The 27,388-nt window shown below is 45.9% G+C and overlaps 1 protein-coding gene and 1 long non-coding RNA gene across 2 annotated transcripts in view; one reads left to right on the top strand and one right to left on the bottom strand.

Annotated features, from left to right (window-relative positions):
- Positions 1–18,503, bottom strand: part of LOC146180267 (uncharacterized) — an 81,454-nt gene extending 62,951 nt beyond the window's left edge. Inside the window, exons 1-3 of the mRNA XM_084579487.1 lie at positions 18,153–18,503; positions 10,256–10,417; positions 4,326–4,498 (exon numbers count right to left, since the gene is read on the bottom strand). Of these exons, the coding sequence (XP_084435613.1) occupies positions 4,326–4,498; positions 10,256–10,417; positions 18,153–18,325 (508 nt within the window). The 5' untranslated portion in view covers positions 18,326–18,503. The remainder of the gene's footprint in view (positions 1–4,325; positions 4,499–10,255; positions 10,418–18,152) is intronic.
- Positions 18,504–19,980: 1,477 nt separating this feature from the next.
- LOC146180266 (uncharacterized) lies at positions 19,981–26,568 on the top strand. The gene is made up of 3 exons (XR_014700801.1): positions 19,981–20,109; positions 21,500–21,625; positions 26,116–26,568. It is a non-coding gene; the product is annotated as an uncharacterized LOC146180266 (long non-coding RNA).
- The last annotated feature ends 820 nt before the right edge of the window (positions 26,569–27,388 follow it).

Genomic DNA, 27,388 nt, shown 5'->3' with positions numbered 1-27,388 from the left:
TCACCTTCTTCTCCTGCAAGCGGTCGTGGTTCTTGGTAAGGCTGGGATGGAATAGGGCTGGAGAGGGCAGGCCTGTCGCCAGCCTGGCTTGCAGCGTCGCAACTTGCATGGTTGAGTTGGCGTGGTCCATGATGGTCGGGAGTGGTGGCAGTCCAGCAAGGCAGCGATTACATCGAAACTCCAGTTGGTCTTGCTGCGCCGTAGGTAGGGATTGAACGGAGCACCTTCCACCAAGTTGTTACGGTGAAAATCGAAGCACGCGAAGCCTCCAGCAAATTACGGTATCGCGGCTGACTTCTGTTTATGGCACGCGAGCGATGGGTACGCCGTGTGTTTCATTATGTTATGGCGACCTGCCTTAGGACGAGCTGGACGGCCCGAATTTACCAACTGGAAAAGAGGTTCGGGTTTTTCAAGAACCCCATCGCTGCAGACATGGCAGGCAAATGAGCTGCCGAGGTGCACGAACGAGTAGCCGAGGCTGAACGCGTCTTGTGGGGCTCAAGCGTGGAAGAGAAGGCCACCCTGACTTTATACCGGAGCCACAAGCACCGCATCGGTAACGACCATCTATATGACAACAGCGTCGGCAGCGCCCTGTTCTTTGGGTCCAGAGTGGGAGCTCTCAGAATGCTGGCATACCGAAGCGGGTACGATGGAACGATCTCGTGCACACTGTGTCGGCTGTGCGGTGGTGAAGCCGAAACAATTGAACATATTATAGTGCGGTGCGCGAGTATCCGGCCAATGCTTCCAGAGGACACCACACTCGCACAGGTGCTAGACTTTCAAACGCCTGACGATCCTCCCGGTGGAGGCGCGAGTGCCGCTGAAAGAACAGCCGCTGTGAAGACAGCCAAAAGGCGACTCGCCGATTGGTGGGCTGCAGTAGGCAAGCCTTGAGAATTTTCAAATATTAGATGTGTGTTGTTGTTTCTCTTCTTTTATTTTTTTACAACTGGGGCACCAACACAGTGCCAACCCGATACAAAGGCTATGGTCAATAAATCATCATCATCATCATCAGATCTCTCCTCCCCGCTGTCCTGCACCGGCTGAATCACTTTTCTGTGGTTGACTGGCTGTGCGCGCCGTTCTTTAAGGCTGGTCTGAGCGTTTGTGTGCTATCGATTATGATTTCATTTGTGCAGTGTAGCCTTAACGTGCCATAAGCGCAAGCGTGGCAATGGAAAAATGCCCTAAGCATCAAACGCACTGTTTCGCCCCCGGCTGCACTTCAGGGTACGTCTCCGCCAGGAAGAAAGGCACGAAGGTATCTACCTTTGCTGCGCCAAGTGATGACCAAAGGTTCAAAGTGTGGCAGCGGGCGATTCCACCAGCAGACAAACCCCTGGAGAAGACATCGGTGCTATGCGAGTTGCACTTTGAGCAAAGATTCATCGAGCGTGACTACACCCATGTTGTAAATGGTGAGGTCGTAAAGATTCCCCGCGGCCGACCATGCCTCACTGAGGATGCAGTACCGACACTTTTTCCGAACACACCCACGTATTTGTCGAAGAAGTTGCCTCAAAAGAGGAAGTCGAGGACGTCAAGAGGAGAAGTGCTCGGCAAACGAATGAAAGGAAACGACGGTACGTCCTGTGCATCTGCTGTTTTCGGGGCTGACAGTACCGACGAACGTGGGCGCAGACGACCCAACAGTGCTTCGTGATGCGTGCACCGCGGAAAAGTTAGGCCACTTGAAAGATGAAAAGCTTCCAAGTCCATGCTGGTCCAGAAACTTAGTTGCAGAAGCACCAAGAACAAGTGCATTTAGTGTTTGTGCGCTTGCAGGTGACAGTGTTTGCTTTAGGAAGCTTGTGTTGTGCTCGGCACAGGATACGCACTATCACTGCACCGTGTTCGTGCAAGGCGCAACTCTGAAGAAAGTCGATGTGCTTGATACCAAAGCTGTCGAAAATCTTCTTCGCTCTGTTGACCAAATGTGAGTGTGTCCTGGGCTTGAGCAGAGCTTGGCGCCAAGTGAACAGCATCGTAGTCACGGCCAAGCTAATTATAGGCTGCACGGAAACAGGCTGCACAGCAAAAGTTGTCCTGGGGTATCGCAAGATGAGAGGCCATGTGTGCAGTGCAGATACTTTAGGAGGCTGTTGGTGAACCAAGCCTGTTATAAGAGGAAGAAGACAGTAGTTTCTGCAGCGAGCGCATCGAAAAAACTCGTCAAATGCAACCTGCAGCTCCGTCGCAAAAAGGCAAAGGTTGGTAAACTTCAAACCACAATTTCAAAGATGAAGAAAGAGAATGCAACTATTCCTGAAGAGAAGCTTGAACAGAGCCTCACTGGACTACCTGAAAAACAGCGACAGCAAGTGCAAGCACGCTTTCACGCTTCCAAAAGAAAAGGAACGCAAGGAATGAAATACAGTCAGGAGTGGGTGTTAGAGTGCATCCTAATGAGGATAAAAAGCCCCAAGCTGTACGAACACATTCGCAGGCACAATATAATGGTGCTTCCCAGCAAGAGCTGTTTGCTCAGGCACATGAAGGGATATAAGAGCTCTTTCGGTCTGAATGAGAATGTTTTTGGAGCAATCGCAGAAAAGACCAAAGACATGAGCGAATTTGAGCTGTCTTGTACGCCTTCCTGAGGATCGCTTCCACTTGCTAGGGAAGACTGTACGTGGCTCTGCTTACCACAAGCACCTGCGCTAACTTGAGCGTGTCTTCCTCATTCATCCCCTTTCTTCTATAGGTCACTCACCTAATCATTCTCGTTATCTGGGCCGCAGATCCAGATAGCAATCTGATCGTGTGGTCCGACCTCTGATTGGACCGAATCCACATTCCCAACACTCTCAGCATGTGCACTTCTGATATTGCGAGCCCTGGCTAGCATAATGGTGAGGCCAACTTTATACTGTCGTATCAGGGCCTATATACTCAGAGAATTTTAGATTTTTCTGGCGAATACGAAAGTCCCCTAGCCCTTGCGTAGCAGTTGACACAGTTGGCGGCTGCTTGTAGCCTCTCCTCCTTGAGACCTAGCGAGCCCTCCGTCGTTCAAATCGTTACTTCATCGGTGTACATTGCGTGCCAAATGCCGTCTATGACGTTCAACTTCTCCGCCAAACTAAACATAGCGATGTTGAAGAGAAGGGGCAAGATTACAAATCCTTGAGGCGTACCCTTGTTAGGCATTCTGATCTTGTCTGATCGCAAGTCCCCGATCCCTATACTAGTCACGGTCCTATCCGTAAGGAATGCCTTGACGTAACCATGAATCTTTCGCCCGCAAATGTAGGTTGCTCAGACCCGATAGTATGGCTTCATAACTAACATTGTCGAACACCCCTTGAGGTCGATAGCCATGATCATGTTCTGTCCATACTTTGGCATGTTGCTAACAACCTCTTCCTTGAGGAGAAGAAGGATGTCTTGCGTCGATAGCTTAGGCCGGAAACCAGACATTGTGTGTGGCATGAGATCTTTATCTTTCAAATAGTTCTGAAGTCTGATCATAACGATCCTTTCATACAGTTTCTCTATGCATGGGGTCAGTGAGAAAGGCCACAGATTCTCCAAGTATGGCTTCTTGCCTAGCTTGGGGATGGTGATGATTTCTGCATGCCCCCACTCCTCCGGCAGTCTCCGCCTCCCAGTGGTCATTCAAAAATTTCATGATGCTCGCACTCTGTTCTGCCCCTAGATTTTTTTATAATGGCGTTGCTGATCTTGTCTACTCCCGCCACCGTTATCTAGACAGCCATTTTGGCCACCACATAAACCTCGCCCTCCGAGATGGGGCGGTTGGGTTTCTCCTTTTCAATTCCTCGATACACTTCTGTGCAGAGGGATGTCCACCTCCCCCACGTACCATTTTCGGATCTTGTCTAGCAATTCCTCATCGTCTCCCAGGTACTTGTGGGCGATTCGGTGAAGCATTTTGCTGATTTAATTAGTTTAATTGGAGGAAATTGGGAGAGGCCTTAGCCCTACAATGGCTGATGATGATGATAGTGCTGAACTCTGAATGTAATATGTGACACTATCGAAGTAGCATTCACTTTTTGAAACCATGCCGTTCAAGCATTGACACTTACCATGGCAATGGCAAGTGTGTGACAGTTGCTAAAGGCATGAATGTGGGCTGGGTTTCTGAAACAATGGTGTGAGTACCCATCCAGTGCACATATAAATGAAGCAGCTAGTGTGACTAGGCCCACTATCACCGATTTGTTTTTCTCTCCATTCAGTAAAGACTTCAATGTGCTCATATGGCACACTGTGAATTCAATGAGCACCATGTTACACATTCTGAATATTTTTTTTGAGGTGGCTGAACGCAAGCTGCTTGTGCCTACCAGGTGGTCGCTGGTACACTAGCTGACTGTTGTAACGCTGCAGGAGCGCTTGCAGCGTTTCAAATGTGGGCATCCCAAACATTCCTGCAGGGCCCTTCTGCTGTGGGATCAGGTTGCAGTACTCCAGCTGTTGGGCAGGTCGGCTTTGGTCCAGTCGTGGTACTAGCCACAGCCTGTAGCACAGCCAAGGCAGTAACGTCAATCGGGGCTAACACAAAAAAACTAAATGAATAGTGAACATATTATAAACACAGCTGCTGTGACTTTGATCTATGCTGTTTTCTTTCCATCTCTCAATGTTACACCTGTGATTCTCCTTTTCACTGCTCACTGCACCATTGTTATTTCAGTCTTATTTCTAGTTTTCAGGATTTTGACCCCAAAGTACACACTACCAAGATCCACTGCTTGCAAACTTTCCTTTTCAGAGATGCGACAAGCTGCTCTCCATAACTTGGAAATTAGAGCCAAATGCATTGACTAACTTTTTTGTCTTCCAATTTCTTTCTTTTCAATCTAGATATACTGTGATTACTTGGCCCAAGTAGCTGTCACCACCATCATCAACCAGACTATACCCATTGCAAGGCAAAGGCCTCTCCTATACCCCCCACTATTTTACCCTGGTCCTGCACCAGCTACATTCGCATGACCCCCAAAAACTTCTTAGCCTCATCCACCCAACTAATTTTCTGCCACCCCCTACTACACTTTCCTTCCCTTGGAATCCAATTTAATTGTTACCCTTACTGACCATCGGTTATGCTCCTTTCACACTACATGCACTACCCATGCCCATTTCTTCCCCTTGATTTGCACTAGAATGCCAGTACCTCAAGTTACTTCTCTGACTCACTCTGCACGCTTCCTATCTTTTAAGATTATGCCTACCATTTTGCATTCCATAGCTCTCTGCATTGTCCTCAACTTAAGTAGAACCCTTTTTGTAAGCCTCCATGCACTTGTTATATATTTTCCTCTTTAGTGATACCGGTAAGCTGCTAGTCATAATCTGCAAGTACCTACCAAATGTGCTCTATCCCAATCATTATCTCCTAGTTATTTTCCTTTCATGGTCTGGATCTGTTGTGGGCGCCACTGACGACAGTGCCCCAAGCGGCAAGCTAACCAGGCGGACCGCCGGGAGACTCTGGCATGGGCGACCACGCCAAACAGAGTGAAAACAGGCGCCATTACCTGATGTAAAAATAAACAGTTTTGCTTGTTATACCGGCTACGTCCACCACATGGTGGCAGCGGCGAGATAACCAACGCAGCGTGACATCCAGAAGAACAGCGAGCCCAACGTAAGCGGCCGCAGCATCATGCCAGACACTCGCGGCGCGAACGAAGAGCGCGCGAGCGGCACTCCGAGAATGACGTTCAACCCGCTCACCATGGAACTGCCGACACAGCTCGATTTCCGCAAGCCCGAAGATCGGACACGATGGCACCACAGGTAGGAACGCTACCGACTCATCTCCGGTCTGACAGGACAGGACGAGACGACGCAAATCAACACATTACTCTAAGCCATGGGCGAAGAAGCGGAGGACGTGCTCGCTGCTTTGAAACTGACAGACGAACAGATGGCATCGTACTCCACCGTGGTGAGTGCTTTTGAAAAGCATTTCCCACCTCGAAAGAATGTTATCTATGAGAGAGCGCGATTTAACTCTCGAAAACAAGAGCAGCATGAAAACGTCGACGCATTTGCGACTGAACTGTTCAAGATGGCCGAAAGATGCAATTACGGAACTCTCAAAACGAACTGATTCGGGACAGGCTCGTGGTCGGCTTGCAAGACGTAAAACTCAGCGAGAGCCTGCAGCTTGACGCAGAACTCACTCTCGAAAAAGCAATCACAGCTGCCCGCAATTCAGAGAGCGTGAAACTTCAACACAAGGAAATTCGCTCCATCGAACAGCCAGCTCTCGACATGGGGAAGTTTGCGGCCAGACAAACATCAAAACTCACCGGAACGAAGCGAAGGTGCCTTTCAAGTCGCGCCCTCAACGTACGCACAAGACGGGAGACGAACGCTGCAAGTGGTGTGGTGGTGTGCGTGACCACACGAAGACACAGTGTCCCGCGATAGACAAGACGTGCAACCAGTGTGGGAAAAAAGGCCACTACGCCCGCGTCTGCATGTCTAAGCCGAAGGACGAGACCTCTAGTATCCGACAATGACCAAAAGATGTTGGAGAGCTATATCTAGGCGAAATCAAAGTGGGAGTGAACACGCCGTGGAGGATTACTGCTACCACGAACAACTTGCCTTTTACCTTCAAGGTCGACACCGGCGCGGATGTGACTGCAATCGCACACGATCAGTACGACAGAACCGTCATGAGACCCATCAAGTCAACGCAACAGCTGTTGATAGGCCCAGGCCAGACAGCGATAGCCACTGTTGGCTACATCGATGCAACAGTCACCTGGTGCAACACTGAAGTCCAAGAAGCAGTCTTCGTCATCAAAGGATTAAAAGAACCACTGCTCAGTCGACCAGCTATAGAATCACTTGGGATTTTACAGCGCCCTCTTGAGCTAGACGAAAGCCTCGCACAATCAACTGATGTCCCCAACTTCTTGGCGTCATACCCAAAGCTGACGTCTGGGCTTGGAGTCATGAAGACTGAGTACCGCATCAAAGCCAAAAAGGATGCTGAGCCATATGCAGTCAGTTATCCTAGGCACATGCCTCTTCCACTGCTTCCACTTGTGAAAAAAGAACTAGAAAGGATGGAAGACTTGGGAGTCATCCAGAAGATCGAGCGAGCAACCGAGTGGTGTTTTCCAATAGTTGTCGCATGAAAAAAGAACAATGAGCTGCGCATCTGCGTGGACTATGGTCAACTCAACCAACAAATAATATGCGAACGTGTGCTCATGCCTACGGTGGACGAGTGTCTTGCAAAATTAGCAGGTGCAACAGTTTTCTGCCGCCTAGATGCACGAGCAGGGTACTGGCAGGTGCCACTGTCCAAGGACTCTCGCGAACACACAACCTTCATCACACCAGTTGGCAGGTTCCAGTTCCTGAGGCTTCCCTTCGGAATCTCCACAGCGCCAGAGTTCTACCAACGAGAAATGCTCCGTGTGCTCGAAGGACTAGATGGTGTGAGTTGTCTACAAGATGACATCATTGTCTCAAGGAAGACAACTGAGGAACACGACACCAACCTACTGCTGGTGCTGAGGAAGCTGGAAGATGCAGGTGTTACCCTCAACATCGACAAGTGCTCCTTTTGAAAAACAAAAGTAACATTCTTATGACACGTCGTAAACTCAACAGGAGTCAGTACCGACCCGGAAAAGGTCAGGGCCATAGTCCAGCTTGACCCACCATGTGATGTGTCAGAAGTCAGGTCTTTGTTGGGCTCTGCAAACCACCTAGCGGAATTTCTTCCAGAGCTAGCAGACTTTACGAAGCCTCTCAGAGACTTGCTCCACCAAGACGCCGACTGGCACTGGGGCCCAGCTCAGCAACAGAGTTTTGACAAACTCAAGCAAGCTTTAAGCAGGACGCCGATTATCACTCACTACGATGCTCAGTCGTCTCACACAGTGTCTGTGGATGCTTCCTCATACGGTCTTGGGGCTGTACTCCTACAAATCTCCTACCTGTGGCATATGCATCACGCTCCCTTAGGGATACAGAACAAAGATATGCCCAATTCGAAAAGGAGGCACTGGCAATCACATGGGCTTGCGAACATTTCCGCAAATACCTGCTGGGATCAACCTTTCACGTGGAAATGGACCACAAGCCGTTAATACCGCTGCTGACGACTAAACGACTTGACGAGCTGAGTCCTTGCCTTCAACGTTTCAAGATGCGCCTTTTGGAGTACGATTACACCATGTCCCACACTCCAGGCAAAAAGCTGTACACAACTGACCTTCTGTCCCGGAAGCCATCTGGGAAACCAGCAGACAAAGAAAGAACTCTCGAGAGTGCAGTGCGCGAGTTTGAAGAATTAGCACTTGAACAACTCCCTGCTTCAAACCAAATGCTGGACAAAATCAGGGCAAGCATCCAGTCAGACGAAACACTTTCCAGGATGGCTACCTTCTGCACTACATCATGGCCAACTGTGCATGGGCTGTCACCTGACCTGAAAAGGTATGTCGAGGTGGCTAGTGAGATTTCGCTCGTTGATGGTCTGCTATTCAAAGGCGACAGAATAATCATCCCGCCAGACATCAGAGTAGAGGTTCTGGAAAAACTCCATGCAGGCCACTTGGGCACAATGAGGTGCCGAGCGAGGGCAAGAGAATGCATATGGTGGCCAGGCATAGGCAAGCACATTGAAGACTACGTGGAAAAGTGTCCAACTTGCAGAGAGCACAGAAAGCCAGAAACAGAACCCCTGCTTCTAACCCCATTGCCAGCACACCCTTGGGACACTGTCGGCATGGATCTCTTCACGCTGGAGGGGAAAGAGTATGTTGTAGTAGTAGACTACTACTCCCAATGTTTCGAGCTAGAACAGCTGCTGAGGACAGCTACAAAAAACATAGCCCTGGTCTTGGAGCCAATGCTTGCACGGTACGGTGTTCCACGGACAATATGCACAGACAACAGGCCGCAGTTCACTTCCACAGAGTTCGAAGAACTAATGCATCACTGGGGAGCACCACACACAACCTCAAGCCCTTGCTACCTGCAGAGCAACGGTATGGCTGAGAGGGCTGTGCAGACAGCAAAGCAGCTTTTGAGGAAGTCTTCCAACATACATGAAGCGCTGCTTGCCTACAGGGCCACACCCAGCGTGGAAGGGTTTTCACCAAGAGAACTCTTAGTGGGTCGTCGTCTGAACACCACAGTACCAACCCCCTCGAAGCTGCTAGCCCCGAAGTGGGATGACAGCGAATTCAGACAAAATAATGAAGCCTACAGAGCTCATGCAAAACGATCATACGACACCCGGCACAAGGTACGGAGCCGAGAGCGCTTACCACCAGGCACAGCAGTGCACATCCTCGCTGGAGCTGCATCGCACGACGTGGTAACACAGCCAACATCAGAACCAAGGTCCTACATTGTACAAACCGACAGAGGACAAGCAAGACGTACAGCAAGACACCTGCAACCGTTACAGGACACGAGCACCACAAGAAGTGGACGTGTTTGTAAGCGACCAGAACGCCTGGACCTGTGAGATCAAACCTTTCAAGAAAGGGGGGTGTTGTGGGCGCCACTGACGACAGCATCCCAAGTGGCAAGCTAACCAGGCGGACCGCCGGGAGACCCCGGCATGGGCGATCGCGCCAAGCAGAGCAAAAACGGGTGCCATTACCTGATGTATAAATAAAGTTTTCCTTGTTATACCGGCTACGTCCACCACAGGATCTGCAGTTACCACCTGTCCAAAGTATACATACTTGCCTACTGCTTCTAGTGCTTCACTACCTATTGTAAACTGCTGTTCTTTCCAAGGCTGTTGAACATTACCTTAGTTTTCTGCATGTTAATTTTTAGGCCTACCTTTCTGCTTTTCCTGTTTAGATGCACTCTGAACTCGCGTAACACAATATCTACTTGTCACCCCCTGTTCTGTATAACAGTGCACTGTTCTTCAAAAATCAAAAAAGTTGCTTTTCTTTTCCTTCATTTTAAATTTTAGGACTCCCACCAACAATTGATGAATCTAGGTTATTAAAAATTCGATACAAATCTCATTTGTAATTGCTTTATCAAAACAGCCGTGTCAGAGCATTTGAGTTTACTCATTTTTAATTCATACACATAGTTCTGACAGTCATGATAGCTGAGCAATATTCTGGCATTGAATCTTGAGGCATGCATCCCAGCCCACATACTGCTTTCAGAAGTTAAACCCCTCAGATTCACTTTTTATAATATTTCAAGTGGAATGCTTAAAACTGCATGTGAAAATTGCTGGAGTAAGTAATGTACATACCTGAGGCCTCGCATGTAGCAAGTGGCATGCTCGCCATACTCTATGTAGGTCATGCGTTCAATGTTGATCGACTTGGAGGCCTTGAACTCAACACTCTCGCATGTCTTCACCTCCCATGAGCAGTTCTCTTGCAGCCACTGATTGGCACGCTGCACCAGCACCCTGCATTATTATGCAAGCTGAACTTCACATAAATGTCATCTGAGGCACTAAAATACGGATTAAAGAGGACGGTTATAGAAATGTTAGCTAATAACTCCTAATTAAATAATCCTAGCACATCACATATTTAACACACAAACTGTAACCTTTAAGTAGGCTATGTACTTTCTGGTTTTAAGCCAAAATCAGTGGTAAATATCAGGCGGGAAAAAAATATGGAGTCAGATAAAACCAAAAAGCACTGTATTCTCGGTATGTTGAGGCTAGCCAATGAGAGCTTTAACCAAGAAACTTTCCTCTAGCTTTCTTTTCTAGAGCACAAAAACGTTGAGGAGTCACTCTGAACAAAGCCACCAATTACATCATCATCAAGACTATCACTACAAAGCTTCATTTCATTGTTCAGAATAGTGGCATCATAGAACACCTAAACACAGGCAGCCAGATCAATTCTAGGAAAGTTTCTTGTCATTGGTAGGGAATTTTATGTCAAATGTATACCGGATCGTGGCCCTCCGTGACAGTCTTCTATCAAGATCATGTCGATGTTGCATAGTACAAAATTTTAGTTTCTCAACAGCACTGACGAAAAAGAAAACAAAGCACTTGCTTCAACATAAAATATTTCCGAAATTACTGTGAATAGCCTTCCCATTTGAGACATCTGCCTTTTTTCACAAAGCTATGAATGTGCGTCAGCCGGAGGAAATATCATATAAAAGATGTGTCTACCCACTGATGTTAAACTTGCAGGCCTGGTAATGAAGTCGAATCAGGCACCAGGAGCGGACCACTCAAGCTTGGGGAGCCTAACGAACATGCTGGACGAGTGTTCAAGAAATAAGAAAAGATCTAGAGACTGAGACTACATGCATGGGACTAACCAGTATTGTCTCTAGCGTGTTTTAACATCTACAGTGCTAATGTTGAACAAGCTTTAGTAAACTTTGCTGCTGTTAAGAACAATTTTGCTGACATAATCAAGCCAGCAGGATCAGAAAGCATACTATACTAATTTGCATAGCCGTGCACATAAGTGGTTACTTTTGCTTCTATCACCCTTTTGTAATTCTGCTGATACAATCACTCTTTACGACATTCAGACACACCTGAAAATCTGTAGCCCAATTATAAGCTATAAAACAAACAGCGTATTAGATCCAAGACCCACAGCATTAACATGACAGGAATGTGCATGCATGACAATAATGAAAACAAATAAAATGAAATATCTTATCTCGGTGAATTACAATTGCCCGTGCAGTTCCTTCCATTTTGTGGAGCTTTCTAAGCTTACTTATACAGGCTTACTGCTTCTCAATTTTGCATTTTGATTTCAGCCATATTCGTTTTTTTGCAGTGAGTAAAATCTATGCTTATCTAGAGACAACTTTCTTCTCTTTATAATTGCAAACATGACTTACATGCCACAGCTTGCTGCACAGACAAAGCTCTTCAATCAGCATTAAAAAGAACTGATGCAGAACTGAACTTAATTTCACAGCAGGAAAAAAGAATTTTAATCTCTTCACGAGTAAAGCAGACAATTGTAACAATGTTCAATGGGTTTAGGCTACATTATTTGATATTGCGAAACTCTTTTGCGTGTGTGCGTGTGAGAGAGAGCAAGAGAGAGAGAGTGAAGGAAGCAGCTAGGATATTGGGCCATACTATTGTGTGGTTTTGCCAAATGTACTGGTGGCCATTTGTTGCTTTAAAGAATGCACATATAGGGGCTTTGGACGACATACTATGCAAAATTTGCTCAAAATGTTTATCACATGGATACGCTGGCCTGCTGCACATGCTCAATCTAAATGTAATGCTGTCAAACATACATGCATTAGTCAATGTTGTCTGATCAATCGGCTCCAGTCAAATGCTGTGCATATGCTTAAAGACCTAGATAATCATTATTTGTTTATTTGATATCTCAAAGACCCCTGGTATGGGGCATTACATGAGGGATGGGCATGGCAGTTAAATAACAATGGTCTTGATAACTATAAGGATCGGTGTTGGTACACGGAAATGTGGTGGGCACAGTCAAGCGTCAGCATTTCTTGTGTGCACACAGGACAAAGGTGCAGGGCTAGGGGGACAGCATCTACGGAGGCTGTTGGAATGGCAGGCAAACAATGTCTAGCGACTAGTGCGTCGCAACAACAAAGCCCGCGTGTGGCAAAAGGGAGGTGCACCTGATTGGACAGGGTCGTTTCACCAACAAAAGCAAGGGTGAAGGCCTGTGATGGTCACTTATCATATACTGCGAAACCACAGCGCCAAATTAGTATTGTCAACCGTGGCGTTGGGGTGACCAGGTGCACAGTGCCAACGCGTAGGCAACACGGGATTACGAAGGGGAGCGTTGAAAGGGTCAGGCAGTTGGTTGTTTGTTGTTTCCTCTCTCTATAAGAAAGGGACCTGCATACAAGTTTAGGTTGTTGAGCTGAGAACCGGATTCAGCAGGCTAATATGGTTGCTGGGGTCACAGCCAGAGAGAGAGGCACACAACACAATGCTGGACTGATATCTGACTGACTGACAACTATAGTAAAGTGTTTGGGGTCACTGCCATTTGTATGCTTTGACTTTTGTTGCTCTTTGCTTGAATATGTGTCTCGGGAAAGAGTGGTTAGTTCTAGGAATGTCGGGAGGAGTGTGGTAAGCAGCAAGAAACCAATCATGGTAACACTTGCTGCAAGTGGCTATTATTCAAATGTGAGCTGGACCCCGAGGCATTAAAACGGAGCCCCAGGACCCAGTCTAGAATTCTTAACTCGTCATGTTCGGCTAGTCTGAGCTAGCCAGATCCATATGTAACCCAACCTTGCTACATATATATTGTAAAGTATTTTTTTTTTTTTGCATACACTTCAGTTCATTTCTTTGTTCATCTCATTAAGTGGCGTCGTCTTCCATTATCGTCGTCTCATCACCGTCTTGAACAAGACCTGAAATTTACTAAACATTCTTAAAATGAATGGCGTTGATATGATGCACGCCGTCCTGTGGTAGATCATTCCAGTCCCGGGTTGACGTGATGAAAAAAGATAGAGATGGTGAGTAATACGACTTGAGAGGCGATAAGCAGGTGATATGACTGATTCCCCTAAAGATGAATGATAAAACACATGAAAGAGGCACAATCGAGAAATGTTTCGTCGGGTTTCAAGGCTGGGTAAGTCGGCTCTAGGCAGACACACCAGTGTAGTATGAAAAATTAAAGAGCACTGCAGAATATGCATTGGAGTAATGAGAAAGCATGGATGCTGCTGTTTATTGCTTCTAGCTGCCTAATTCACTGCTTGTTCACCCATTTTAGTCTTTGATACTTTCAAATTGCGCGAAAATCCCTTTCTGTGACCTTTTTCAGCTCTACTTCCGGTTGTGTGACGTCACCCTAATTGACTGCCTTAACTAACTACTTTAGTTTGGTACTTTGAAATTGCACGCTAATCCCTTTCTATGCCCTTTTTTGGCTCCACTTCAAGTTCTGTGACGTCACATCCTTGGCGTCACCTTGACTGATTTATTTAACTATTTTAGTATTTGATACATTCAAATGTGGCGCTAGACCACTGGCTAAAGAAACCATTTTCGCCTTTATTTTTACATTTTTTGCTTCTAGTTATTACGTAATTAACTTATTGGCATAATTATTTTTACGAACACAAAATTATGTCACCCTCTATCGATCGACATCACTCATCTCTACCACTTCTCAATTACTCACAACTGCTGCGAACAACTTTAACATTTTTTCCCTGTAATTAATTACCTAATTAGCTTATTGACCTAACTATTTTTTCAGAAACAACATTATGTCACCCTCTATCGATTGACATCACTCATTAACCTGTGCCACTTCTCAATTACTCACAACTGCTGTGGAGACGATTTTGCAGATGCAGTCTGCGGACGCGCTCTGCGGACAGAAACCTGTGAACATAGCAAAGTAATGCTTTCTCATTAATAATCAGAATAATGAAGCGGATAGCACGATTTTGTATTTTTTTGAAGGTTAAAGAGAGGTTAGACTGGTGAGGATCCCATATTACTGAAGCGTATTCTAGTTTAGCACGGAGAAAAGTTAGGTATGCTTATGACTTGATGGATGGTGTGGCAAACCGTAGATTGCGCCATGAAACCAAGAGTACACATAGCCTCGTTATCGATGTTCTATGCACCATAACTACAGCGAAAAAGACAGGACAGAGATGAAGGAGGGAGGTGTGGTGGTGTCCCTCCTTCATCTCTGTCCTGTCTTTTGCACTATAGTTATGGATCATCGAAAACACCAACACGCCCACCAACTGCTTTTGTCGAGTTCATGATATGAGATGATCATGTTAGGTTTTGTGTTACAGTAATACCCAAGTAGTACCAGGAAGAGATGGATGACACTTCAGAACTAAAAAGAGTGCATTTAAAAGGAGTATGTATCTGCCGACGATGAAACGAAATCAAACATGTATTGGAAATATTAAGAGAGACATTTGCACCATTTGCACCAAGCTTAGATTCGGTTAAGATGTTGTTGAAGAATGCAAACGTCAGTACTGTTAATGATTGAGCGGTAAATTACACAATCATCAGCAAATAAGCGGATAGTAGAGGAAATATTGGAAGAAAGATTTTTAATGTATATAAGGAAAAGCAAAGGTCCTAATACTGTACCTTGGGGAACACCTGAAATGACCGGACTACGACGAGAAGAACAATTGTTAACATAAACAAATTGCTCTTTTTTAGTCAAAAAGTTAAAGCCATTCCAATACTAACGGGTTAAGATTTAGACAAGATAGCTTTAGTAGCAGTCTTTTATGCGGTACCTAATCGAAAGCTTTTCCGAAATCATGAAAGAGAGTGTCAGTAGGAACGTTTCGGTCAAGGTTGGAGCTTAGGTCGTTAATAAAAAGAGCAAATTGGGAGTCACATGAACATCCTTTCAAAAAGCCGTGCTGGTAAGTATGAAAAAATTTTACGGAGACAAGGAATTTGACTATGTGCGAATAAATAATATGTTCCAATAGTTTCGAACAGATCCTTGTGAGAGAATTGGGGCGGTAATTTTTGCATAAAAAAGGTGAGCCCTTTTTGTGGACTTTCCAAACTTGTGGAAGGACACCTGCTGATATGGACTGCCAAAAGAAGTGGCACAATATTACACTTACAACGTAAGTTAATATTAGAAAGTGTAAAAAGTGTAAAAGGATACATGAATACTGAAGCCACCAGCCAAAAATGTGCATCTGCATAACTTCAGGTCAGGCTTCAAGGTTGAATGCATAGGTGTGCTCGAATGGGGGGCATGGGGGGGGGGGGGGGGGGGGGGGGCACCTAATTCTCTAAGGTGAGTGCCAAGTTCGCCCCTTACCTTTACTCTGTTGGCCTGTGCCATCATATTTTTAAGTGCAGGGTATTGGCCGAGGACTCGCGCTGTTACGTTCCAAGCCACCATTATTCCTCCGGAAAGCTGGAGACTCACTTAAGGAACCGTTGTGACAAGCACATCGTCAAGTAATTGTCAATTCTGCATCCGTGGCGAAGCTTGTTTTGTGGAAATTAAGCGCAGAATATTTTGTATCTGTTGCTATTCCATCATGACAAAATAAATGTTTTATAACCATTCCTCTTTTTCGCACTGTGTTTTGGCTGTATAGGGGTCATAGGGGGGCATTGAGGTGAAACTTGGCTCCCCCTAAAGCAGAACCCTGTGCACACCTATGGTTCAATAGCATCCAACATTATGCTCACAATTACTTTGCATGCATGGCAGTGTAGTGGCATATATATATATATATATATATATATATATATATATATATTGTGAAAGAAGGCCAGGTCGAGGCGACAAGGTCGTGACAGCAAGGCAAGGTATGCAGTGTCTAGAGTGTTAATACGATGATGAACCCAGGCATGTGCCGAAGCCAGCGCCGTGGGACGATGACGATGGTATGTACAAATGGAAGAAGAAAATCCATGGAAGGCTCACACAATCTGCCCAAGGGGTTGGAAGCGGCAAGCCTGGCCGCTCCTCATCAATCGAAGCACTGCGGCACACAAACGGCTTCAAGCGAGACACATGAACAGTTTCATTTCCACGGTGGCATCGATTGGCTGGGGGATCAACAGGTGCAACTTTGTAGTTCACTGGGGAAGTTTGGCTGATGACCTCGTAGGGACCAAGGTAGTGATGGTGAAATTTGTCACTAAGGCCAGGGGTGTGCAGTGGTATATAAAGCAGTACTTCGTCACCAGGACGAAAAGAGACCACGCGATGCGTAGAATCGTAGCGACTCTTACGGTCTTCCTGGCATGCAGCTGTGTTGAGGCAGGCATGATGACAACATCTGGCCACATGTGATAAGAACTGAGCTGGTACTGACGTGGAGGAGTAGTCAGGCATAGAGAAGAAGAAAGTGTCGAGAATTGCAGTGGGAGGATGGCCATAAACGAGGAAAAATGGAGAGGAACCGGTAGTCCGCTGTACTGCTGTATTATAGGCAAATGTGACGAATGGTAGAATAGTGTCCCAATTTTGATGATCAGGTGTGATGTACATGGATATCATATCCGATAGGGTGCGATGAAGTCACTCAGTCAGACCGTTAGTCTGGGGATGGTAGCTTGAGGTTATCTTATGGAGGGTGGATGAAGCGCGAAGAACTTCAGCAACGACAGTCGATAAGAAGGCCGTCTCGTGGTCACTTAGAAGCACCCGAGGAGTGCTACGAAGCAACACAATTGATAGCAAAGAGAAATTAGCTACCTCTTGAGCGGAACCAGTCGGCACAGGTGCTGTTTCAGCATAACAAGTAAGGTGGTCGACAGCTGTTATAATCCAATGGTTATCTCCATCGGAGAGAGGCAGGGGACCATATAAGTCGATGCTGACTACCGGACTAGACTTGACGGGAAGGTGAGGCCGAGTGCAAGATGACGATGAGATGGTGCGATGAGTATGTCCCCGTCAGTGATGTGGTCAGAAACAACAGTAAGTAGCATTTCGCACTGAGGAGGCAAAACAGTATCAGAGGCAGCAATGAGGGGATGATGTCGTTCAGAAAAGTCAGACGAAAAACCGCTGTCTGTCATATGGATGACACGGTCGCCGAAGCCACAAGAAATTAACGCTGTAGCGGTTGACAAAAAACGTTATCCAAAAATCATCAGATGCGCACAGTGAGAGCACAGCAGACTGCACATTATATATATATATATATATATAATTTATGAACTTCATTTATGAACTTCATCATTTCGCAATTGATTTTCCCGATGTGGCGCATATATGTTTGAATTTAAATACATATATATATGGGCAAATTTGTTCTATACAGACACAAATTTTCTCAGCAGCTATTTTGATATGCACAGCTGCGACTAGTCCATAGATCGAGCACATATTTTTACTACTCGATAAAAGCAATTCATTCCAATGGCACTTATATCTTATATACCGTGCACGATCGAAGGGTGACTGTGACTTGACCCAAAGAAAAGCTGAAGTCACTTGCATGAGCATTTGGAGCCACGCTCCATACAATCACTATAAACTTTGATCTACATAGGCGCGAATAAACACTTGTTGCGCAGATGTGCAGACAAATTTCTACGAACAATCGACTGTCGGATATAAGCTCCCGGAAATTCTGCCGTTTCGATTTCGCCGCATTGCGAAAGACGCATGCAAGAGCGGATCCTGGAATTTCACGACGCGGTTGTTTACCTGAACGGCTCGAACGTTGGCGAGCTGGCGAACCCGCCCGGATTGATGCAGTACGGCAAGAAGTCTACGAAAGTCAGTGCTCCACCGAGGGACGCATGTTGCCGGGTGGCCTCGCTGTAGGACGGTGGGAAAGACGAGATGTCGGGGTATTCCACAAGCGGAGCGGCTGACATGGTCGTCGTCTGCTCTCCGGAGAACGCGCGCTCCTACTCGAACGACACGTACCGACTGTCGGCGAATGACGCCTCACCACAAACTTACGGCATGTGCATTTCACACCGTTACGACACCCGGCACCACCGATGCTTGCGAGTCGCGACACAAGGCAAACTATGGCCAAGGTAGATATACCCATACGTACAAAACATGGCGGTTCATGGGCTCCAGCGACCAGTGAAAATTGGGGGGCCATGACGTCAAATGACGTCGCGCATACGTTTATTTTGGCGCGAATTATAAACAAGTTTAAAAAAAAAAAAAAAACGCCGCGTTGTATTGACGAGTCTGCATCTTTTGAAGGTTGTTGCCTTTCAGCGTGCGCCAACCTTTGCCATCTAAAAGAACTCGAGTTTCTGTTGTTTACGCCCTTGTTTATAAGCAGTTGCTCCAGCACAATGAAAGTGGTTGGCAAAGGTAGCGGCATAGAAAGGCCAAATAGAGACCACGCATGCAAATTCATAATATAAATACTGCTGCAAGTCATGCAAGTACTTTGGCCATTTACTTTGTCCCTCAGCACTGTAAGGTGCGGTCCAGAAACACATGGTGCAACGGGGCAGTCGTGCCCAGTTCGCAAAAGAGTTTACCAAGTGAACAATTATGGTTTTCATATTCATGGTTTATTGCATCAACCAATAAAATACAGCAACAAATCACAACAATAAAAATGCATGTCGCAGACAGCACAAACAGTAGCGCTGTTTAAGCGGGCTAATCATCTCAATATGATCACAGTCGAGGCATGGAAAAGGTTTGAAGTGCCTGCCACAAAACATCACCAGATAAGAAACATGCATGTACAGAAAACATAGCTATGACAGCTCCAGTTGAAATAAAAGTGTCATGAATCAGTAGGTGCATCAAAACATACGTGGAGCATAGAGCATGCTGGGATCACTCTTCACATTTAAATGATTCTCGCAGAAAGTATATGCAGCAGTTTTCAAGGCAATTTCAAGGTTGCACCAGTCCAGACAGCTTTAGCATCAATTAACGTGCTTAACACAGGAGCATTAGAGCATACATTGAGTGTGCACCTCCAGATCTGCTCACCGGTGAAAGTCAGCCGGGAAGCGGTAAGACACCCAGACGGCCACTGACGTCCGACGGACAACCGGACTCGGCCGCAACTCGGCGGCCGATTTCGGACGTCCGCCGGAATTCCGGCGTACGTACGAAAGCGGATGGTCGAATCCGTTCGCCCAGCGGACAGCCGCCGTACGTCCGCCACTGGATTTGCTTTTACACAGCTATGATATAGTTTGTAGTCGTCGTGCTCGTCTGAACTGCGTATAAATCAGTAATGCCGTCAAGTCTGCATTATATGATGCCAGAGCGAATCGATGCGATAGAAAGCGTTTCCATTAAACAGTTTTTTTTATTTTCCGCATGTTTCATCGTTGAATTCTTCCATCCAAAATTTTTGATTAAAAGTTAAATGACCATTAAACATGTTTCTATCATGATGCTTCTGATGCTTCGGTGAAATTTTAATCAGTGGCTGAATAGACGCAGCAAGCAGCAAGCTCAAAAAGAACGAAACCGAACCTATCCTCAAAAAAATCTGAAATGAGCCAATCCAATCCACCTGACAAGTGAGCATGGAAGATGGCTTCACGTTTACGTGTTCTGCATTTTCTGCGCAGTTACAAATACCTACGGCTGTAATGCACTGCTAGCATTGTTTTTGCTGTGGCTTGGTGCGGCAGGCACACTTTGTTCACCCGCCGATTCCAAAGTAAGTATTTCACTGAACTTTCGTTTCTTTAGTGGAACTTTTCGATGCACCGATGGTGCTGAGCTTTTGGGTAAGGAAACAGCTCTGTACAGCAGCCGAACGGTCGAGTGTTTTAGGCGAGACTGACAGGATGGCACCGCGCCGACTAACTAAAGTGCAGCCTCAAGTCTGAGGGCCATCTTTTCGGCATTACTGGACGCTGCGCCAGTAAGCAGCGCAACTTCTCTGTCTCTGATAAAGGAGTGCCTGCCCGAGCTTTAAAGGAGTTAATTTGTTAACCATGCGCAACGTGCTGAGTTGTAAAAACTATGCGAGAAAACTTTTGCACTCCTCGAGCCTATCGTGCGACATGCCTACACTTGTGAAAACGTCGCGAGTTTTTTTTATTATTATTTTTTTTAATTTATTTATTTAATGGACAGCCGCTGATCTTTCTCTCTCGAGCTTTACGGCGACTACAGTTTCTAGAAGGAACGGCTGTAGCTACTAAATAACTAAAGGTTTAGTACTCTCCTTCAGCTTTGACAAACCAGGACAGCACCTTGCGCATGTTGGTTATGCATGTGGGACCGAACCGCGCAGAACAACCGGACAAGGAGATGAGAGAAAAAAAAAAAAGTCAGCACTTGTCTTTTTCTTGACCCGTTGTTCTGCGCTGTTCTGGCACGAATTTGACATACCGCCGCCGCGATACAGTTGGGCTGTGAGCTTTGGTGCCTGCAACGCCTTCTTTTATGCAAAACAGGCGTACTGGGAGGCCATGCAAGCCGCGGGCTCAAAAACAAAAAAAAAAAAAAAAAATGAGTTGAGCAAAAGTCAGATGAAAACAAAATTGTTGTTGCTTTGTCCTTACAGATATTCAAAGGCTCCTCAGAACTTCACTGCATTATTGACAGCGAGATAATGCCAAAGCTGCACTAGAGCCATGCAGCACCTTATAGTGCATGATACTGAGCTTATGTGTCGCACTGAAAGCTCTTACCATGTTCTTAGATTATCATATTAAAGTAGCTTTAAACCCATGCTTGTTAATACAGTGATAGCCATAAATTGAATCTAGGGCATCATGCTCACATACAAGGCTTCTGATAACCGCTGGTCACATGATGTGGGCTATAGCAGAAACCTGTACCTGGTCATCTTACAAGCATTTGTGCAATTGATGCTTTTAATGTGTTGTAAAAGATTTTGTGTTCTGTTTCTGTGTGGGAATGCTTTCCTTATTGAAGGCTAACATTTGGCTTGCTACAGCAAAACCTCTACCTAGTCATCCTAAAAACAGCACCGCAGTTGGTGCTTTTAATGTATTGTAAAAGTATTTGTGTTCTGCTTCTGTATGGCAATGCTTTTCTCGTTGAAGACTAGCATGAGGCTTCCAAAAATTTTTCAGATGCCATTTGCTGTAGCCGATTTCGTAGGCCAACAGGAAGCAGCACTTTGAACATGGAAAACTGTCATCCACGGGGGAAAAACAGCAACATCCCTTTGCATTCTCATTTCTTTGGTATGGCTAAAAGTGAGTATTGTATCATTATCTATATTATTAATATTGAATCATGATTGTCAGTGTTGAACTTGTTTGAGCGTGATGATTTTAAACACACAGGACATCCCTTCGACATTAAGGTTTTAGCTTGTTTACATGTAGGATGTAGAACTGGTTTCAACAAACTTTATGCAGCAAATTCTTTTTACATTGTCCACCATGTTACTTTTTGTCATTGGACACAGTCGTCCACTCTTAGCTTGAATGGGAATGTGTGGCATGCAGTTTGCAAAATAGCAATGCATCCGTCACAGCCATGCATCAAGGCTAAGTGGCTTGTGCGTAGAGGGATCAGCCGCTCCAGCTTCACGTCATCTGCCTCTTTGCTCCGGTGTGCAGACGTGCATTGAGGCAAAGTGGTTTATTTGTAGAGAAACCAGGAGCTTCTTTGTCACATCTGGCTGTTTGTTACGGTGTGCAGATGCGCATTGAGGCAAAATGGCTGATGTGTAGAGGGACCAGGAGCTGCTGCTTAACGTCCTTCGCCTCTTTACTACAGTGCACAGCCGTGCATTGATGCTAAGTGGCTTGTGCATGGAGGGCCCAGGAGCTGCAGCTTCACGTCTGCCTCTTCGCTCAGGTACGCAGGTGCGTATTGAGGCAAAATGGCTTATGCATAGAGGGACCAGGAGCTGCTGTGTGGCGTAGTGTGTATATTTGCTATGGTGCGTATCGAAGTACAATGGGGGGCTCATGTGTAAAGGTACCATGAGCTGCTGCGTCATGTCGTCTGCCTCTTTACTATGGTGCGCAGGCATGCATCAAGGCAAAGTGGCTTATGCATAGAAGGACCAGGAGCTGTTGCTTCACATCTGCTATGATGCGCAGCTGCGTATTGTGGGTGGTGGTGGAAAACATTGCCATCAGATACAAATACAGGAGGTTACTAGCTGACCCTGAGGGGGCCTGTCCTGACAAAAACAAGGGGTCCCTAGTTTGGGACCCCAGTGGTGGTAGAGGGACTAGAGGCTGGTACTTCACGCTGTCTGCCTCTTTGCTACGGTGTGCAGCTGCGATGGATGCAGTGGCATCTCAAAAAGTGGATGCCACGCACTCGCATGTTCAGCCTGAGTGGACGACTGTGTACCTGCTATAGCTTTGTTATTCATAGAATAAACCTAGGCCAAGTTGGATAAATTATAGCTCACCTCATATGTGGTCAGCAAAGAAAAGCCACTCCAGAAAATCTGATGCATTTACTGTCATAGGGTTCTTATTCATATACATGCTACTGACAAGTCAGATTCTTCACCCTCAGAAATGCCAGAAAAATAACCAAGGGTGCGTCTGCAATAGTCTAGCTTGCTCTTTCTCTGCAGACTTGAGTCAGATGTGTGTTCCATTGCTGTGGGTGGTACAGGCGTGAATCTTTGATTTTAAGCTTGCAACATGTTATTGTAGTTTAAAGGCAAAACGGTACTAATAATCGTAGCCCCCCGTGGCCTTTATCCCCTTTTAATAGTGTTGCTAGACACTGAATTACTAGTTTACTCTGCACTGTTTCTGTCTAGTTAATGTGCGGAGATGTACATATATTTATATGACTTGGAGTTGTCGACTTTGTACTTAGAAACATTGTAGCGTTATCTGATGTGTTGCTTTCATTTCTTTAATGATTTCTGTAAGGGATCGGTGGGTATGCTAGGCACCATTATTAGTCTGCTCTTTTTGGGTCACCTGTTCAATGCCCAGCTGCGGCCGTCTCCCACTTGCCCTCGGACAGGAGGCAGAGAGACGCGCACAGATAGGCAGCTACAGCAGCTACAGTGCTTAACGGAAACGTAGGCAGAGAGGGAAAGAAGTCCCCTCTTCCGAGGACTTTGCTGTCGCACTCGAAGACGCGGGGACAGGCAGTTTGTTCTCGTTGCTGTGTCATGTAGGGGGCTCATTTTTATTTAAGGAGCTTTACGAACAGTATACAACTAAGGGGTCCTTAGTACTAAGCGTACTAAGGGATCCTTAGTACGCTGACTGGACCCATCACCCGGAGGCAGCACAGCTTTGAAACGAGCACCTCTTTTGGAAGAACTGCTTATCGTTCAAAGAAAAAACACTGTCAGGTTGAAGGGTGTAAGGCCCTCTTCCTTGTTGGGGAGCCCATAAAAGTGACAATTATTCAGTGCAGGCACGCTGAGTGGGGTCTCGTTGAGGATTCCAACCCTGGATGTTAACAATGGTGGGAGATAGCGGCGTTGAAAAAGGGCAAGTGTGTAACAGTGACGGTATGATGTGGGTTGGCTCTTCTGATGTGGTCCGCAATGGTGCTGACTCGGACGCCAATAATTGCAATAATTGCCCTGTAAAAGGAGCCGCCAAGGATGCAAGCTTTGGGCAATGGTTGCGCACGTGGGACACCGTTTTGATGGGTTCTAATTATTTATTTTCTTCTTTTTTTCCTAGGGGAGAGAGTTTGGCATGTGACCTAGTGAGCCAATCATTTCGAGGTCCATTCTCTAAATTCCGTTTGTTGTGAAACGAATTTGTTGTCCCTTTTGCATTGCTTGTATTAGGGAGAGGGTGAAGAACTTATGAAAGTGGAAAGACATGCCAAAATGTTTGTTAGCCAGTCATGTGTGAGTTCGTTGTCATCAGGGAGAAGAAATGTGGGCGGAGTCCCGAAGTTAATGAAACGGCCCCGCGGCCTGGAGAACTCGTTCTGAGCTAGATTTTGATCTCTTTACTCTTCGGCATAGATCATGGTCATTGTTTCACCTGTTGTAAATACGTACATTCATGTATAAAATTTTCAGTTCATCTTCCTCTCCGTGTGCAAGTTGTTGTGGCCAGATGCAGTAAATTCACTATTTTCATTTCTATATAATGTGCCTTTCTGAAGATGGTGAGCTCTTTTGTCCAATCCTGTAAGAAAGCTGCAAAGCGCTCCCAAATCTTCCACAAAACTGTGTGATATCTTTAATACTAACTGCGGCTTGATGTCACTCAAAACATGTAATTGAGGTAGATTTCCCCCCCCCCCCCCTCTTTTTATTCGTTCAAATGAGGATCAGCGGACACTAACTCTTGCTTTTGTAATGCCCTAGGCCCCGCCTTAAGGTAGTACTCCAATGTCGATACCATTTTTATAGCTATGGCTGTCCAACAGCACTAATGTCTTTTATACACTTCTTTTACTAATCTCTTACCCAAGTGGTGGCTTATACTGCGGGGGCGAAAGTCTGGACGGTATGTCTGTAGATTTTGGACTAGAATCGCGATGTAAACGAATTGTGACCTTATTTCTCTTGCACACATGAAAGAACTAACATTCAACTTTCACATCGACAAGTATGGTCCGAGTTTCCTGGTCGATGTGAAAGTTATGTGCTTTGATTGCAGTTTGTGTAGTCCACACACTTGTCCCCGATATTACATAGGGGCAAATTAGGCGCCTTTACAGGGGCAGTTTCTTTGGCGCCCACTACCTTCCCCATAAAAAAGCTACAGTGTTTCTTGTGAACAGCTGGCTGCGTTTATAAATACCATTATTTTTTTTGTAATTTGTTGTGCGTAGTTGAGAAATCCATGACATACATCCATGCTGCATGCTGCCGGTAATACATCAGGAGCTTGTGGTTATCAGCTTTTTGTGTTTTGTGTAACTATAAGCCTTGCTATTGTAATGTCACATATAGCGCTGTGGGTAAACAAATAACTTCACTTTTAACTCTTGTAGAAGCATGAACACTGCGCAATCACTGTGGCGGGCTATGCTTCCACATTGGGCTTTAGCCACATGTCAAATGTCTATCTTTATTCTGCTGCAGCAGCTTGCATGTTATCAGATAAGTTAATTCGTCGCATCTGCTCTAAGGAGACGCTTTCTAGACGCTTGTAGCCTAGGTGTTGATGTCGATATACCCCCGACACGCCCAGGGAATGTCTTCAGTAGAGGGTACATGGAAACCAGCGAAATGTGCAGTTTACAGAACAAAAAGGTAACAATTTTAAATGATGTTATTATTGATCACTTCTTTTCAGAGCAGGAACAATGACTTTAGAAATCTGCCTGTTAAACCGCTCAAAATGCAGGTTTCTGCCGCCAATGCGTACCTGTGTAATACTGCAATGCTCTGGCTGTGCTTTATGTTCATATACAGCATCCTTTATGCTTAGTTTCTCTGCATGTGCACTCCATGTCTTGGGCATTGCTGAGGGCGCATAGCAGCAAGCATAACATGCCATGTTTGTTCAGAGTGGCATGTTCAAAGAGACGACATAAAAACATTAAAATACTGAATGCCAGGTTCTGGTCAAACTACGTTTGTATCTTTTGTTATTCTGCATGGGTTTTGCTGCAGTTATATGACCTTTCTATATAGTATGTGACAGTTCTGAATGGAGATGCATGCGTACAGTGCCATCTGGAAAAAGCAATTGAGAGAAACTGGCAGTTGCCCTTGCAGATGTGTAATCAAAGTTCAGCACAGATAACTTGAATTTCATTTTTCCTTCTATTGCAGGAGGAGCCCAGCCTGCTCTTTCCATCTTAGGCCTGAAAGACTAGCAACAGCTGATCGAGCAAATGCACAGGATAGTAACTGCTCCTGGAATCCCGGCCTGCGGAGACCGCCCACACAGAACTCGATCATCTCGCTAATTCCGAAATATTAGGTTTCAATAAATACCTTTTCCTCCACCACCTCCCCAAGGGAAGAGCTGTCACGGCCAAGGATAATTAAAAAAAATTATTCAAGTAGATTCTTAATACTCCAGTTGGCCTGCATTTTACCATGCCATTCCTTAACATCGATATTTTTTTAGTGTAGACTATTTATGCATGCAGTTTTTGCAATAAAGGCAAAAAAAAATGCTTTTTTTACAACCTCGCATGCTGGTATGCCTATGCACTTAGCATGTTTTCAGGAATGGTGCATTTGTGTAAAGCTCAGCTAGCATATGTGCCTCTTTGATGGAAGTTTTAATTGCACACTACTGTTCAGTGCTTTGTGTGTGAAAGTAAAGCAGACGACAGGAAACTTGAACCTGTTGCATATTCTATTGTCTGCTTTACTCTCACGACAAAGGCATTGAGCACTAGTATGTGACTGAAATTTCCATGGCACATGCTTGCTGAGCTTTACACGAATGTTATTGGCAAGTTTTTACACGAATAGCGGGCCCTGCAAGCATGTTCCGGGAAACGTCCGAATGTCCGCCTCCGGCTGCCCGTCGGACGTCCGTGGGACGCGATCCGGATCCACGAACGATAGTCCGACGGACGTCCGCTGTACGTATATCGAACATAACCGGACTTCCGTCGGATGTCCGAAGGTCCGAGAACGGACGTCCGTCGGTCGACCGTCGGACGTCTATGGCCGTCTGGGCACCGACGGTTGAGTCCACGCTGTCGCAATTCATGCCACAAAACATCGCTTCCTCACTTTGTGCGGGCTCATCTTGCGATAAAACGCTCAGCGCAATACACTGCTGCAAAAAGACTTCGCACTGCCCGCACGACGAAGGGGACGAAACCAAAAAAAAAACAAAAAACAAAAAAAAAAAACACGGCTGCAGGGGGATATTAATCTCACCAAACGGCGACAGAGCAGCGACCAGAAAGGACGTAGAAATCTTTGCAAAAGGGACATTTTCAGACTTGCGAACTAATTAAATTACGCTTTCCGGGCTCAGCAAGGCCCGCACCACAGCAGACGAGCAGCAGACAGCGATAAGAAACCGTTTCGTGCTTCGTCAGCTTCGTTATCTCCGTTGCCTTGGTTACCTCTCGTTGCC

Source organism: Amblyomma maculatum, chromosome 9 (genome assembly GCF_055883805.1).
Source record: "Amblyomma maculatum isolate TAMU_Amacu chromosome 9, ASM5588380v1, whole genome shotgun sequence".
NCBI classification, from domain to species: Eukaryota; Metazoa; Arthropoda; class Arachnida; order Ixodida; family Ixodidae; genus Amblyomma; species Amblyomma maculatum.
The sequence above is the reverse complement of the archived record's forward strand: the minus strand, read 5'-3'. Positions and strand labels throughout refer to the sequence as shown.